General features: G+C 52.1%; 4 protein-coding genes across 4 annotated transcripts; 1 reads left to right on the forward strand and 3 right to left on the reverse strand.

Annotated features, from left to right (window-relative positions):
• Nucleotides 1-1,622: 1,622 nt before the first annotated feature.
• On the reverse strand, nucleotides 1,623-2,098 carry HRG_01547 (DDE superfamily endonuclease, CENP-B-like protein; the record flags this gene model as incomplete). Its single annotated transcript, XM_044860018.1, has 3 exons — nucleotides 1,623-1,670; nucleotides 1,775-1,882; nucleotides 1,928-2,098. The coding sequence occupies 3 exons, from the start codon at nucleotides 2,096-2,098 to the stop codon at nucleotides 1,623-1,625; spliced, it is 327 nt and encodes a 108-aa protein (XP_044726418.1).
• Nucleotides 2,099-5,091: 2,993 nt separating this feature from the next.
• On the reverse strand, nucleotides 5,092-5,964 carry HRG_01548 (transposase-like protein; the record flags this gene model as incomplete). Its single annotated transcript, XM_044860019.1, has 4 exons — nucleotides 5,092-5,414; nucleotides 5,557-5,760; nucleotides 5,830-5,898; nucleotides 5,952-5,964. The coding sequence occupies 4 exons, from the start codon at nucleotides 5,962-5,964 to the stop codon at nucleotides 5,092-5,094; spliced, it is 609 nt and encodes a 202-aa protein (XP_044726419.1).
• A 4,267-nt stretch (nucleotides 5,965-10,231) lies between these two features.
• On the forward strand, nucleotides 10,232-11,244 carry HRG_01549 (plasmid pRiA4b ORF-3-like protein; the record flags this gene model as incomplete). Its single annotated transcript, XM_044860020.1, has 2 exons — nucleotides 10,232-10,787; nucleotides 10,844-11,244. 2 exons carry the CDS (start codon nucleotides 10,232-10,234, stop codon nucleotides 11,242-11,244), a joined length of 957 nt encoding a protein of 318 aa, XP_044726420.1.
• A 43-nt stretch (nucleotides 11,245-11,287) lies between these two features.
• Nucleotides 11,288-12,517, reverse strand: HRG_01550 (centromere DNA-binding protein complex CBF3 subunit; the record flags this gene model as incomplete). Its single annotated transcript, XM_044860021.1, has 5 exons — nucleotides 11,288-11,696; nucleotides 11,753-12,026; nucleotides 12,104-12,143; nucleotides 12,215-12,334; nucleotides 12,395-12,517. 5 exons carry the CDS (start codon nucleotides 12,515-12,517, stop codon nucleotides 11,288-11,290), a joined length of 966 nt encoding a protein of 321 aa, XP_044726421.1.
• Between the last annotated feature and the right edge of the window lie 4,073 nt (nucleotides 12,518-16,590).

The raw sequence follows: 16,590 nt of genomic DNA on the forward strand, positions 1-16,590 counted from the left end.
CGCCTCGTGCTACCTTCCATCGATGGCGTCAGCATCACGATGTCCTCGTCCTCGACTGTACCTACAAGACGAACCGATTCAATATGCCGTTATTGAATATCTGCGCGGCCACTCGAGATAACAAAACGTTCTCTATTGCCTCTATCTTCTTGAACGGCGAGACCGAGTCCCATTACTATTGGGCTATCTCGTTGCTGCTAGTCCTTTGCGAGAAGGAGTCGATCCCATTTCAAGGGTCACTGTCACGGACCGAGATACTGCGTTGCTTAAGGCGTTAGATAGCTTTCGCGAGCTTCAAAACAGTACTAACCTTCTCTGCACGTGGCATATTAACCAGAATGTCGTTGCGAAATGCAAGCAATTTTTCCCTAAGGCATCAAAAATCGGCAATCGAGTCGTACGGGCCCCGGCATTCCAAGCGTTTCTACAAGAGTGGAACGAGATCGTCAAGTCACAAGATGTGAATAGCTTCAACGAACGTTTACGCCAATTTGAGACACCAGGCCGCCACCCGCTTGCAGCTATACAATACTGTTGCAATACGTGGCTAACGCCTTGGAAGGAGAAGTTTGTATCTTGTTTCGTTAATCAATATCGCCACTTCGGGCGTACAACGACCTCGATCGTCGAGGACTTCACTCTCATATGAAGAAGTTCCTTTGGTCCTGTACGGGCGATTTGACGACCGTTTTCCAACGATTCGAACGCTTCTGGGGCCATCAGGCTGCTCAGATCACAGCGATAGAGAATCGAAACCTCCACAAGATATCAACGTTCTCCTACAGGCGCCGTATATGCCGATCCGCGAGCGAGTATCGTCATATGCGTTAAAGCTACTAATAGATGAGCATCGCAAGATCCCCCCCGAAGTCAACGGGCCAAACCGCCGCCAGGTCAATGTCCTTGTAATTGGGCTACTAGTCGAGGGCTACCGTGCTGCCATCGAATCTTCGAGTCTATCAACACCAATACCTCCCTTACACTCGACGACTTCGACCCATTTTGGTATATTCCGATCGATCCAAGCGCTCAGGGCACAAGCCCTACTCGGGCACCATACGAGCCACAAGTTATCAGGGCTAAGGGCCGCCCCAGGGCTCACTCAACCTCGAAGAGTCACGGCGGTCAAGATCAACGCGGCGGGATCCGTCACATCACGAGATCGCTGAACGGCATGAGCGGGCTGAGGCTATACGACTGCCTCCTCCTCAACGGCACCAGCGGCGATGACGGGTACGGTAACGGCCGCGATGACTTCAACGGAACGAGGGCTGCGGCACATCGAGGAAAACGGCGATACGTACGAGGCAGGCACACGGATGCAACGGGCGTATCAACAAGCCGGGCGTCAAACGCCAGTCTCTGATGATGACGATCAGCCGGTACGGCGGGAGACCCAAGACTGCATCTTCGTCGCTGGCCTCACGGACGATGCCGCCCTTGAGGATGTATGGGATCAATTGGAATCACAGTTAGATGAAGCGGATCAGGCACGTAGTGCACTCGAAGAAGGAGGCCTGTTGTAAACACCAAAGAATAGTCTCATCAGCATAGAAAGCGCAGTACGAATAGCTTCAATTTTGGGTGCCTTATCGTTGAAGGAGAACTGTTACTACCTGGCTCTACTTATCGTAGAGAATGTGTGCATACAAATTGGCGGTATCGGCCCTCTTCGGCCGTCAGCCACAGTTAATCCACTTTTTGGGTGTACAGTTAATGAAAGTGGGTGGATAGATAACTTGGGCCTCAATTTTCCTTGCTTCTTGGCACGAACAGAGAATACTCTCTTGGTACGATTGATGACGCCGAGGAGAAAGCCCTTTTCGTCCACATTATACGTGTTGCAAGGCAGGATGTCGTATTTCTCGATTTTCTCGCCAATCTTGTACGATCAGCAATGAAGGGATGGACTTGGGCACCTACTTACAAGCTCATAGTAGGCTCTGTATCTAGAAGCATTGTCTGCTCTCTTTCTTGCGATATCAAAACCGTCGAACCAAGTGCAACCGAGCTCATCGCTGTTACGTCGGACGAAGCTATACGGCCAGTCCTTTCCGACCTCAATTTTGGCGATATCCTGGGCAAAACTTTTGATCATCGGCAGCGTAGGCGGAATCCCACGTGATGAAAGCTTGCGAATATACGCAACAAGATCCCTTTCTTGCTGTTTTGAGAGACGTGACTTATACAAACTGTCGGCATCCCGTCTTGACCTCTGTTTGCCTTGGTGTCGCCGTCGCAGGGTAGTCTCGTCGCAATTGAACTGACGCGCAGTCTTGGCATAGTTAACAGTGTCACACAGCTTCAGAAACTCAAGCGCTTCATCAATCGGGGCCATGGTGGTGGAGAAATTCAGGATTGAAGTGGAGACGTGAACTGGCGGTGAATCCGGCGAATCGCCCGATCCGGCAGATCACCGGGAAATCCCTTATTAGTCAACTTGGTCGAGGGCGACATCAGTCCCATCGTCGGTGTTGTGGCCTCTGGACTCACCGAACTTACAAACCTGATCAACCCCCCGCGCCTCGCCATAACAGTCACCTTTCTCTCTTCCTCAAGGGGAACTATAACCAAATGTGTCTCCATGCGCTGGAAGAGTGCGCAATGCAAGAGGGTGCGTGCCAACGTTCCATGCTGTGCTCATTGCGTCGTGGAGAAACACTTGTTCAGGCCTACTCCAACAATGTTCGTTCAATTCGTCAGGACACTACTCAGATACGATGACTCAGGAGAAGGGTAAATAACGTGAAATTTTCTACACGGGGAAGTTTGAATCTGGGCTAATCTCAGCTGTTTGGATCCGAGCTCAATTTCGCCGAGACACACATACTTGGCAGAAAAGTTGACACTCTTGACTCCGAATTGAGAGCTCCAGTACGACTCATTTGTGCTTCCAGGGTAGATGCTACGAGATTATGGTCACCTGGCGCGTTCGAGACCGTTCGGGGCCTTGAAGATGGATTCAGCAAGGACGACATAGCCCGCGATAGCCACGGGCTGCGCCACGACGTCCTTCTTTCCATGTTTGATCTTCGGAGTCATGGAGCATCTGTTCTCAGCTCGGGCGGTCCTGCAAGTACGGACTGGAATAGAAAGAAATCGGTTCGCAAAGACTGAAATTTCAGGTGAAAGATTTATATTTGGATCCAGTTGATAGTCCAGCTGATTCAGCCGGCCGATGAAAGACGTCGAACCCGATCCATTTGAGTCCGTCTTTTAGTAGCTTGCGACGTTCTTTTGAGTCATGACACGAGAACACGCACTGGTTTAATATTAGAACCCTCGTCGGTCTTTGAACTTCAACTCATTTAGCCGCCGCGAGTCTGGGGATTGCTCACCATGACCTCATTCTCGGCACTTTAATTCAAGGGCCAGTTCATCTCGCGTTACCCATATTTCCTTGGGTTGGCGCAATCATCAGTAACGCCCTAGGATTAATCATGACTGGGACGAAGAACCCATGGCTCCAGCTGTCCCGTCTCTTCTGTTCAACGGCGCCGACTAATGCCTGTTTGCCAACTCCTCGTGTAGGTGTTTCGTTTCGGCCCTTAATCTCCGAGCCAGGGTGGTTTTCCATACATGGAAAGGCCTGCAATCGATAATCGGTATCGGCCCCACATTTATTGCAAGTATTGCAATACACCTTTCCATACTTGGTCCGTGCACGACGACAAAATGTCACTGAAGACACCTTCGACAAGATGGACAAATTCACACCATATGGTGAATTAAAAATACGAAGTAATTGATTGAGCTCAATGATAATGTCCAAAAAGAGAGGGTAGGCAAATCTTACGTGTTTTGTTCCAAAACGAGGAGGGAAATCAGACGGGAATTTGCACGAATTCTCACGCCACGGTCACGCCACCGCCCCTTCCCTCTTCAAGACATTGTTCTTCACCCAATGCTTCAACCAATTCTCCCTTTTCAATTTGGTCCGCATCCAATTGTGCCCTTTCCCAGGAGATCGTACGACGAGCCCCTGAAAACAACCGTTCCGGCTCGTCGCTCATCGCTGGCATTGATAGGATGTCTATTGCCATTCGTGATAACTTCGGCCGTCGGTTCCTATGTCGCTCTTGAAGCCACCATGATAAAGCAGTTGTTGGCGCAATCTCATATGGATCACCTGAGAATTCAGGGCTCCTAATAGTGCAAGTAGTGCGTGTGAACACCCCAAACGGCCCCTTCTGTGCGTGTGACGCCACTGGACCAAACTGCCAGTGCACTCGGCCAGGGCGCACTGAACTGGCAGTGCAAGCCCACATGGTCAAACCAAACTGGCAGTGCAGACCAGATGGCCAAACCAAACTGTCCGTCCGTTCGTCAGCGACAAACTGCACTGCACTGCGAACTGCAGTTTACACTATCAGTGCGATATATAAAATACAGGCTTGGCGCACACGATTGAAGTCAAGACGTTATTTCCGCCTTAGGCCGCCCATGTGCCCATGAATCCCTCATTGCTTCAAATGCATCACGTTCTACCAAGCCGATGCTGACTTTCGTCCTCGAGACCTGAATCTTAGGCTTCAGAGCTGACGCGTTCGATGGTGTCGTGGCTGCCGTCCATGTATTGACACTTGAAATGCACTCGTAAGCTGGTCTCCATTTCGTTGGTTGGGAACTTACCTCTGTCGGAAGTATCAGTGCGCTATTATCCCAAGACCTGAGGCATTCCGGGAAATCGTCGCCGCTGCGCTGGATCCAGCCACCATTTGAGCGGGTCCGATACCATGATTACAGGTTCGCGACAGTACACATCATACTCGTCATCATCCATGCTGAAAATCGTAGCCTTCTGCTCTTTCATCCATATTTTGTATCCGTTTGGCCGTTTTGCATCTGGTCTTTGTTCAGGAATTGGTCTGGTAATGCAGCACTGCGAGGCCGGTTTGTATTCATCTCTCCACAACTGCCCAACGCGAGCCTTCGCTCTTTCAATCCACTCTTGCCTGTCTTCCCAGGTCTTTTCCATGTATGTCCACTTGAGAGAAGGATTCAAGACTGTCGCGGCCGAATAGACAGGTGAATCTTCTGTGAGCTCGTAGTAGTCGGCTAATTTTGCCCATGCTGTCTCCATCATCGTGGCTAGGTGAGGTATATCGCTCGTATTTCTGGCTGCTTCGATATGGTGCAAAGGTAGTCCATGGTAGGTAGGACATCGGAAATGGACTTTTTCCAGCTTTCGTTGGCAATAGTAGCGTCGTGAAAGGGCTCGAGGAATTTATGGATCTCAGCCAAAACAATCCAATCGCACGGGTGCAAGGCATCTTCTTGCAGCGCAGGCTCCTCGGAGCAGAACACAGTAATGGCTTGACGAATTTTTGGTCTGAGAACCCATTCGACCATGTTGTACCACGAGTTCCAACGGGTGTCGTTATCCCGCCGAAGCCGCAGACCATCACTGAGACCTGTGAACTTTGGAGCCGTTGAGGAGTCCATGTGATGAAGACAACGATGTTATGTACTTTCCTATCGCCCCTCGTGTCCGCCACTGTTCGATCTCATCTTCGGATGGGCCGTGATAGGACTCGATCGTGCGCGGACGCTTACCTATGAGGAATTCCATCACCGCCAGATTGATGATGTGGCCGAAACAGCGAAGTCGATGCTGGAGGGGGTCGTAGAAAACGTCGAACTCACGTTCCAGGTCGTCGCTGACTTTGTCGATCATTGTGTTCATATTGGATGCGTTATCCATCATGAAGTAACCAATCTTGGAGGATATTCCATACTCTCGCACAAACTCCATGATGGCTTCCGCCATATTCTCACCACTGTGCTGTCCTTGAAGTTCTTTGATCCTGACCACCAAGGACAGCAGACCATGATCCTCGGTGACGAACTGAACCGTGAATCCTATCACGCCCAAATGATTCGGCGATGTCCAGTTGTCTGGAACAATGTGTATCGACGAGAGAGCATTTTGTAGTGCACGTCTGACAAACTCCCGTTTGCCATCGTAGCCTCTTTGCAAATCGCTTCTAATGGTATCCCCAGATGTCGGAAGAAGATCATTCGCAGCCGGACAAATGTATTGTATCAAGTCGCGAAAAGCTGGCTGCTCAACATGAGTGAATGGCAGACTGCAGGCTACAACGTAGCGACAGTAAAGCTCGCGAAACATGGGCCGGTCAAGGGCATTTTCAGCCACTGTCGCCTTGCGTTTCTTGGAAACCTGGGCCTCATCGGCCGAAAATGCGGTGATGTCACCAAGTCGAGTTTGCGTCACTTCTCGCCTGTTTTCTTGTCTTCCGGGAAGCATGATTCGGTGCTCCTTGCGCAAGTGGTTGACAATGGCGGATGAACCGCCAGAGTAATTGTACTTTTTGGCTCTTTCTTATTCCAGCAGGGTTGACAGTGCCACCATTTCGTCCCGTTTGCGTCGGTCCAAGCTGCCGCATAATTTTTCCTTCCTCTCTTCGGCAAAATTGCCAAACGGGCGAAATATGCTGGCGGCAACTGTTCAGTGGGGACAAAGTGGACGGTGTTGGCGATGATGAGGCGGCAGTGTCACTTGCGCAGTCGGCCGCATCCGCCTGAGTGAAGTTGTCCATGATGTCGCGAACTTGGAGGCGATCAGATACTGAAGAAACGTCTTGGGCGTGTCGAAGTCGGCAATCTTGGTACGGGAACGACCGCAACTACGGAACAGGAGTCATTGCCGTAGAAATTGGGACACTGCAAAGCGCGACGAGGCCCTGATAAAATAGTCTGGCGCGTCACGGCGCGATTCATACGCATGCAAGCGTGAATTCGGTTCAGTAAAGCGCTCAAGAGACTGCAGCTCTTTGTTCCGGCTCGCTATTGGTCAAGTTGGTCAGATTAAGGCCAAAATCGGGCGTCCCAGAATGAGCTTGACGTCCAATCACATCCCTCAAGGTTGGATGATTGGAAGCCGGTGGCTTGCTTCATCAAGACTAGTCGAGCGGTAAAGTTCAGTGATCGTGAAGCGGTCTGGCGATTGGAGAGCGCAATAAATATTGCACATCTGATCTGCTTTTACCCTGTCGCGTCTGTTTCGTGTTTGTCGGCGGGGGGCAAGGTGAACTGAGGAAAGGCTTCAACGTCAAGTTCTGCCTAGCAGAGAGTATGGGAAGTGTGACCAGATGCTACCCTAAAGACATGAGATGAAAGCTACGCAGAGGCTCGTTCTGCCCTGGCAACACTTTGATATCTCGTAAGAGCTAGATGGTTTGTAAAATTGAGCAAGAACGCATCCCGCCGTTTAATCAGCGATTGACTCGTTGTAAGTAGGCCAGGAATTACGTTAATGGTCAAACGTCCAAGTTTAGCTCTATCACACAAGTCACACTCGTCACACTGATGGTGACACTGATAGTGCGCGACGCTCGCACTGAACTATGGGGCAGTTTGACGGGAGCCGCACTGAACCAGCAGTGTGGCGGGGAAGCCTCACTGAACCAGCAGTGTGGAGGAGGCCTCACTGGACCAGCAGTGCGTTGCCAAACGGTTACACTGCACTGGCAGTGTGCTGACTAAGCAGTGCAAACTGCAGTGTGCACTAATAGTGCGCTAAACGGTCTGCACTATTAGGAGCGCTGCCTGAGATGTAATCTTCATACTCGTCTTGACTTGTAGGTCGAGCACAATTCTGCAGATTTCTTGAAATACGATCAAATGCATCAAGGCCATTGTCTTCTTCTTCGTCCAGTACATGATACGAAATTGTACCGTCGTTTGTATTTCGGTAAGAGTAGCAAAGGTCTTTGACCCGTTTGAAAGCAGTTTTATGCCACTTCTTCTAATTTGAGTGGATGTACGTCGTGCGATAGCTTGGATGAAGGACCAAAGAAGCGGCGTAATAGGGCGAATTCTCTTTATTGATAATTTCTTGGTCAAGGTAGCCTTTGAAGACACGGCCCAGGCCCCAGATCCCACGCTTGCCCGTAGAGTTGATCAAATCCTTCGATGATGGACGGTTGAAGAGGAGATAAATTCTCTGCGACGTTGATGACATACTTTCTTGCCCTCAGGGTGTTTTAGAAAGCTGGCGGTGACAGAAGTACTGTAGGGATCATTCTGGGGACAATAAAGATAATATATGAGGCGGTTCCTGCCTTTGAACTCCGCTTCCCCTAACCCTTTTACTACCAGTACATTACTGCCAGATGAGCATGTTTTCATGATCCAAAAGCAGGTTTTCTCTTGTCTTGGGAGATATAGACGCGAATGAATCCGAAGCAATGGATTCAGAATCGAAGAAACATAACTAACACAGGCTCAGAATCCATTGTCGCCAGGTGATAATGGGTTGGTGGTGAGGCTGATTTTGTGGATGTGCGGATTTGTAGCGTGGTTCCAGGCCCACAGCCCTGTAGGTAGCCCCTGTAGGAACCCTTGTTAGTGGCGTGGTTCAGCCAATAGTATGGAAATACATGGATCCATATCCATACCTATTCCATGCCATTCATGGAAAGGGTATTTCCATATTTAGATATGGAAAACCACCCTGCTCCGAGCTCGACGAGTCAGTATATAGTGATGTGCGCTGTTTTGAAGATCTGTTTCTTCAAACCTGATTTCGCTCCCGCTCCGCTCGTCGAGTCGGGCGCAAAACGAGTCGGGAACATGGGCTCGACTCAGTTTCGAGCCGAGGACAAGCTTAGGCGTCTGCTGATGATATTGAAACAGGTACCCAGCCAGGGACTCGCTCGGCTGTGCAATTGAGGTGTGTCGTTCCGCCCACAGTAGCGGCGATCCTCATAGGTCGATTCCAAGGATGTCCAGGTTCAGGTTTGTGGGGAAGCGGCCACGCAGAGTCAAGCTAGCTCCCAGAGGCTAGTCAGGATGTCTGTTCTGCTCAGCAGTCATTGAATCCATATACAGCCTGGTCACCAAAGGTTGTTCCAGGGAAGGCACGCAGCTAGTGGCCGACGAGCCTCAAGCTTTGTTTTGGTCGTTTCAAGCAGGAGAAATTTGAGGGCAAGATGGCTACCGTGGTGGATGGCGAGCAGCATTGAACCGGGTTCTCTAGTTGGTGATATAATTGCACGTGGTTAAAGGAGGACGGGTAGTGCCTTTCCAGTGTGCTGCCCGGGCGGCTAAGAAAGCCGAAAAAAGAAGCCCAACGATCAGCTTTATAAGCTACAAAAGTCAAAAATAGGTAGACTATTGCGGCCAGTATTCAATTATCGTATGCATCAATTTTTAACTTTTTTTTTGCCGTTTTATTATTAAATTAAGTTGGCGTTGAAGCCGTAAAGTGACACAGCCAGGTGGTTGACACAGACAGGTGGTGAGGACCCACTTTACGTGGGTCTGTGGGACGAGTAGTTGGTCCTCGATGAGTTCTTCGGCGTTAAGGGTCGGTGCTACTGTAGCGTCGGCGATGGGGCCGGTTTGCTGGGGCATCGGGTTGGTCTGAGTAAGCAGGGAAGACTCTTCCGCGCCTCTAAAGAGGGCGGCTTGGCCGCCTTCTGTCAGAACCGAAGGTTCTAGGTGATCCTGAATAGGAAATGCACAGTTGTGATGCAGTGGAACAATCGTATGTGGGAGTGCAGGCCGATTAGGCTTGCAGACATGTGTGTATTGTGTGTGTGTTCTTCTCCGGAGCGCGCCCGGGGCCCCTTTTTGGGGTCTCTCGGGCTCTATTCCAATGAGTCATCTGCTTATCTCCCTATCGCACGTGACCCCTGCTCCCGTTGTTCTGACACCTTCCGGCTGCATCTTTACTACGCCTCGCACGGCGCGCAACGGGATGCGTGAGGCTGAGATGGGTGCTTTATAATAGGCGGTAGAAGACGGTTTAAACGATATAGAAATGACGTATTTTAGCACGTTATTTCGAAAATTCTCCTGGCGGCGTTATCTGCGTGCAAAGATAGAGAGCCTCTTTTCAGTGGTAACCTTAGACACAGCATTTCCGGCCCAGCGAGCGCGTTGATGCCTGCTCCCCTGCAACCCCGCCCAACTCCAGTTCCGTTCCTCAAGGCATTGGCGGGCCCTGGAAGGGGCCGGTCTCCGGTACGAGTGCCAATAAAGTGGGACGTGGCGCGGGTAGATGTCTGGAGCCACCCCGTGCGGGGCTAAGATCCATGTCATGCCCTAAGGACAGGGTGGTGCACGAGAAACCGCCACACAACTCCAGTCAACTTCGGTCCTTTCTTCCACTGCGCTCTTGATCACGGGCCAGCTACCTGTATCCTCGCGGCTTCCGATCAAGGGTGGCCCCTCTGACAGATGACATCTATGGACAAGTGCGGCAATGCCGCCTGCACAACGTCGTCGCCCTCAGACTCCAACTCCCTCCGGCTGTGCTCCAGATGCCGCCGGACAGCATACTGCTCGCCTGAGTGTCAGTCCGCGGCCTGGTCGTCTCACAAAGGGGGTCTGCGTCCGGCCCAACTACATAATCAAGTTCCACCTGGCCCCGGAGCACATTACGAACCCGCCCGTGACGCGCACCTTGTCGTGCCCCGCGCACACCGTCTTCTACATGCTTCATCTGGCACTGCAAACAGCGTTTGGCTGGGCCACCACGCATTCGTTCGACTTCGCTGTCGTGGACCCAGATTACCGCGAGCCCGATGACATCATGGAGATCATCATCAGACGCAACGCCATGGGTCCGACGGGTGATCAACTTCCTCCGGCTTCCGCGCCGAGGCAGTATCTCTTTCGTGTTGTCGACCCGGCTAAGCAGACCATGTTCTCCGGCATCGATCGCATGCACGAGCCGATGAGGCGTCATCCCAACACACCAGAGAGGAAAGCCGACAAGTACAAGCTGTTCGAGTTATTTGACGATGTACGGTTCCAAAGTATGTGTGCATCAGCCGAGTCTCCCTTACCGCCCCTTTCCTAACACTTGAGCCAGGTCGTCAGATTGTTTATACCTACGACTTTGGTGATAACTGGGAACACTATTTAACAGTATTGGGACGTGCCGATCCCACCCCCGACTTTATCTGCTTGGATGGGTCTGGCCACTACGTAGCAGAAGACTCAGGCAGTGCAAGGGGATGGGAAGATGTCAAAGCGGCCTACCGAAACCAAAGCCCAACTAAGGAGCAGAGGGAGCGTCGGCAGTGGTTCGAGAGACGAGCCAGCAACCCTGACCCGAGAGGGCTGGCGGGGGATCGTGTGAATTCATGGAACCGAGACAAGATCAACCGGGACCTCAGGACGGACACGATGTTTGAACGCTTCCAGATGATGGGAGACGCTGCTGCAGCCTACCAAGATCGTGCTTCTGCAGCTTTTCAATCTGGAAGATAGAATTGTCGCATGCTATAATGAAAGGGTCGATGGACCCTCTGAGTTATCGGATCCTGGTGAATGCCATCATGCTTACCTTGAGGCTCTTTCGCCGATCGGCGGAGCACCTTCGTTTCATACCAGTCTTCGCTTCTTTGGAAGACGGAAACCTTTCCGCCTTTTCTACCTGCCAGCGCCAGAAAAGCCAGAACGCGAGGGCGCCGATGAGACAAGACCTGGGATATCGATGCCGAAAAGGAGATCCGTACTCCATGCGGCCGTGCTGGTTGGTCCTCCCACAGTTCATCACGACAACCAGCGCCTTTGTGGTATACCCCTGGGCCTTGAAGCCCTCGTTGGGTAAGTCCAGGGGAAAGCAGTCTGCCAACTCCATCGGCAGGCGGTTGCCAGACCGCAGTAGCATGTGGTTCCCGAGCAGAAGTCCACCTGCGTCCTCAGGGCGCAGGCGATCTCTTTCCTCTCGGACCATGCCACGTTGGTGTGGTCGGGTATCTGCGCCGGCGCATACATATCTCTCAGAATTCCAACTCCCCTGTCCATGTACTCCTTCCTCTTCCGGCTCCAAGTCGTTGCAAGAATGCTGCGCTTGAGCGCCTTCAGCGCCACTCCCTGTGGCCGGGCCGCAGGATTGACCCCCCGGCTCTTCTGCTCGTCGTAAAGCATCTGTATGGCCGAGACGTAGCCCCGTACAGTATTATACTGTAGTTTGAGCGTGGACTCATACAACTCCAAGTCGGAGTCTGACTCGTATTCGCTACCTCCGCCACCTACAACGATGGTATCTGCTGGGGGAAGCTGGGTGTTAGTATGATGGGCTGGCTCAGTCCGACGGCCACATCCCGTGATCAACACCTGTTACCTGATGGTGCTCTACGGTTTTTCACGGCCCTCTTGGCTTCCTGAGCCTCGACGTGTCGTTTCTTTCATCGGCGACCCTCTTTCCTTTCTTTGGAGGGCGTGATGCCACTACCTCCTTCATGAAAAGCAAGAGCTTTCCTTCGTCGACCAGGTCTCCCGGTAGCTGTTGGCCCTGTGGTACTGAGGCCGGCCAAACGTCCGGGATCGCAGGCCAGTTGGCTTGACACCACTCCTGTGAGGCAGTCAATGCATGGATCTACATGAAGATTGCAGGGCGCGCATGCGGGCTTGCCTTCCATTCTTCCTGCTTGGGACGATAATTTCGCTTCGTATTCTTCGGCTGGGTGTTCTCCAGATCTAACAGGTAGTGCTCAATGGCCGCCCTGACCCGGGGATCCTCTATCGCGTTCGACATGGTGCAGGCGGTCGCCGTCGCGACGGTGGCAATGGAGGAGGTGGAGGAGGTGGAGGAGGTTGGAGGTGGGAGGTGGAGCGCAACGCGCGTGAACGAGACCGAAATCGAAGGTCTCGCGCAGGGCCCCGCGGGCTCGGACCTTCGATTTTGTCGTCCGATGGCGGTAATCCGACTAAGAAAACGCCAGCCCCGCAGGGCCGGGCCTTCGAAAACGACATGGTTTTGCGTGGGGCGGGGCGGTAATCCGATTACCGGATGACCGGTCAGCCGGCCCCGGGGCCTGTGACACCACAGAATATCAGATCATCTGGGAATCTACCTACGAGAAGTCCCTTTATTCACTTTTATGCCCACTTTTATCTCTCCTTCGCGAGAGCTGGGCTCCTTTCCCCAGCCCCCCCCCTTTGCATACTGACTTTCCCTAGTCGCCGAGGGCTCTTTCAGCTTCCCCCGTATATGCAGTCTCTCTACAGCCTATGTGGCTGCCTAATGCGGTCTCCTAATTAAGCAAAGCTGTAAATTTGTGCTACGAAGTGACGAAGTACACGCAGTGCGCAGATTCAGCTGTGCTTCTTTACTGAGGAAAAAGTGCGTTCCACTGTTTTGCTAGCCCAGCGTTTTGATTGGCCCTACTCACAATTTGCAGAACCATCATTGGTCAGATTTACCCAGAGTTTATCCGTGGGCAACGTTATGATTGGTCAGAGCTCATGTATACTGTACGCAGTAAATTTATTCACACCGTAAAGAGTGCTCCTGATTGGCCCAAAAAAGTTTACCCGTGCCTTTGCCGTGGAGAGGGCACCTTTTGCCGCAACAGACGTCACACAGCGCGCGCCTTATATTAATGCATTGTTGCATCTGGAGCTTGAGCTGTAGAAATGCCTGCTGTTGGCAAATATGATGCTAAGAATCACGCCGCAAGAATCGCGTGGCATGCAGCGCCGCAGGCGAAAAGCCCGCTGCAGGCGAAAATGCCGGCCGCAGGCGTAGCCCCCTGCAGGGGCCCCCCCCCGCGCAGGGGGAAAGTCCCAATTTACTCTTGAAAATTTCGATTCTTGATATCCTTTGACATTGAACTTCTTTTCGAATCCTTTGGCATTGTTTCCTTTGACGTTAGTCCTCCTTTCGAAATCTGGTAAATTAATCATCTAGAAAGTTGCCTATATGACATCTATATGCCGTCTCCGTCTCCTCCGAGGGATCCTCCTCCCACTGGGGGCCTTTCAGATCTACCCAATACCCTTCCCCATCGTCTTTGCATTCAATGCCACCAGTTCAAGCAAGCCGATCAATTCATTCATCTGATTGACCCGTCTAGGCGCACTAGAAAATGTCTCCCTGTCGTCAGGTTTATAATCGTGGTGTGCGTTTCTCCTTTGCCTCCTTTCCCCAATTTGTCTGCTAATCTTCCTTCACCTAGGCTCAACGCTTAATGGCAGCTACTCGAGGCCTTTCAGCGATCCACAAACGACATGCAAGCGTGGATGTGCAGAGTCCAACGGCGCGTAGGCCTACAGCTACACAGACACCTTCAGCTCTGCCTGCTCTGCCTGTTCTGCAGCCTCGTCCTGCCCCGCCTCCGCTACGCCTACCTCCACTACAGCCTCGCACTCGGACCCCTAGGAGGTTCTTTCGTCGGGGCATTCGGCCAGAGGATAGTCCAGGCCATGCAAGGGCACACGCCCGCCAAGTTGCCATCAGTCGACATCATCGTATAGAGAGACGGCAAGGCCATGAGCCATCCGCAACGCAACGCACCTCCCAGTTGCTTTCTATGCAGCCGGCCCCTTCTCCCGTCCCTTCATTTCTTGCGCTCTCCATTCCGCGGTCAGCAACACATTCTCATCTCTCTTATCCGCAGTCAAGCAGCCCTTCTAACGTGTCGTCTCCAGCCTCTTCTGCTTTTGCAGCAGGCGATTTGAATCTGTCCCTGGTTCCTCGCATTGGCCTTTCTGTCCCTGCAAGCCTACAATCTATCCAAGGCAACGAGGCCGATGAAGACGTTCCTCCTTTGGACATCGTTGGGCCCTTTGCCGGCGATCTCAACGCACAGGCCATTTCTCAGAGTGATCAGGACCTCCTTAATCTGTGGAACGACAGGCTTGAATCTGAGTCTCTTGAGTATTGCAGTCGATGCAAGGAGTCCTGGTTCAACCTGGTCCTTGTGAATGATGTCTGTTCTGCCTGCCGTCGTCGTGACGCCGATGGGAAAAGGCAGCCTCACGAACCTTTCCTCTTCTCCCAGGAAAATAACCTGGATCTCGGCAGCGTTCCCAACGAGCTCCCAGAACTATCCCAAGTCGAGGAGATGCTCATTGCGCGGGTGCATGTCCACATCCAGGTTTTCCAGTACCGTGGCCAGCAGTATAAGTATCGTGGTCATGTCATTAACTTCTTACGGGATATTGGCCACGTCTATACGCAGCTTCCTCTTCTGCCGCGCGAATTGGACATCATCATACTACGCCCACGGGATTCAACGAACCAGCCACACGTCGTCCGGCAGTTTCGACGTCAATTCCGTGTTCGGCAAGGTCACATTCGCGTCTGGCTGGAGCACCTTCAACTTAACCACCCTGGCTATCGAGATATCATTATTGACGCTGAACGCCTAAGTCAGCTACCAAACGACGGTGATGTGGTTGATCAAATGCTTGCCGAGGAAGTCGCTGTGCCTGAGGGCGTGCAAGCAGAGCAACATCCTATAGAGCACCCTGACCCTGAGGCTGTTGAGAATGCTGATGCAGCTGGCATCGACGACTACGATGCAGCAGCAGTCCCAAACTTCATTGCAGCGCAGGCTGACCTTGAGCGTCTCCGGGCTCAGCTTGAGGATCACGAACCCGTACCGCCCGAGCAGATCCCTCTGCGCCAGGCCCACATCGAGATGCCTAATATCCGATCTACGCCTCTCAATGAGTTCAATCGTTCCCAGCCTCTGCTGTCTCTCGCCTTTCCTACCCTTTACCCTACTGGGCAGGCAGACTTTGTGGCACCTCGTCAGAGGACAATTCGGTACGATGAGTATATCGCACACGCCGTGAGATACCATGATGGTCGTTTTGCTAGGCATCCACGCTTTCGATATGTTGCTTTTAACACACTTATGCGGCAACAGGTTAACTCTCACAGTTCCTTCTTTGTGAAGAGGCCTGGCCTGCAGCAGCGAGTTGACATGGATGAATTACGCAATGCCTTTGAGGAAGATACCCGGAATCTCGCGCACTCCTGAGCTCTATTGTGCGCTTCTCAAGCAGCTAAAAGGCACACGAGCTTACTGGGGCGGCCAGAGACATCAGCTTGAGGCCCTCGTCCACGGCCTTACCTGTCCTGGTGTCTTCCTCACCTTCTCAGCTGCTGATCTTCACTGGGATAGCCTCCAGAGACACATGCCGTCATATGTTGAATGGCGTGAGGCTGATAGCCGTGGTAAGGGTGCTATTGCGTTCCGGAATCTCCTTGAAAACCCTCATATCGCAGCATATCACTTTCACAGCCGTTTTACTAGCTTCCTTAAGATAGTATCGATGCCAAAGTTCAACATTACCGACTATTGGTTTCGCTATGAATGGCAGGCCCGTGGCAGCACGCATGTGCACGGCCTTTATTGGGTTAGGGATACACCAAAGCCTGATATGTCTACTCTCGAAGGCAAAGCTGAGTTTGCCCGGTTCTGGGCCCCTTATGTCTCTGCCATTAACCCAGAGCCGCTTCGTGTGATGCAGCAAGGCGACGCAAATCCATTGGTACTAGTCCGACCGCCGCCTACTTTCCAGTTCCTCGCTGAGGTTGTTAATCGCGTACAACGCCATCGTTGTTCTGAGCTCTATTGCTTGCGACACCGCCGACTGCCTGACAACTCTCTGTCAAGGGAAAAGCTATATCGATTCCACTTCCCTCGCGCCTCCCATGCCGAGGCCCACGTCACACATGGCCTTAACCCGACATTCCTTGTGTATGATGGCGCACGCAACGACCCTCTGCTTAACAACTTCAATCCCCTTTGGCTATTGGCTGGCTTGCAAATCATGACATTTCTCCTGCACCTCCTTTCATGCAGTTGTTAACTA

Source organism: Hirsutella rhossiliensis (genome assembly GCF_020360975.1).
Source record: "Hirsutella rhossiliensis strain HR02 chromosome Unknown scaffold00001, whole genome shotgun sequence".
In the NCBI taxonomy this organism is placed as follows: domain Eukaryota; kingdom Fungi; phylum Ascomycota; class Sordariomycetes; order Hypocreales; family Ophiocordycipitaceae; genus Hirsutella; species Hirsutella rhossiliensis.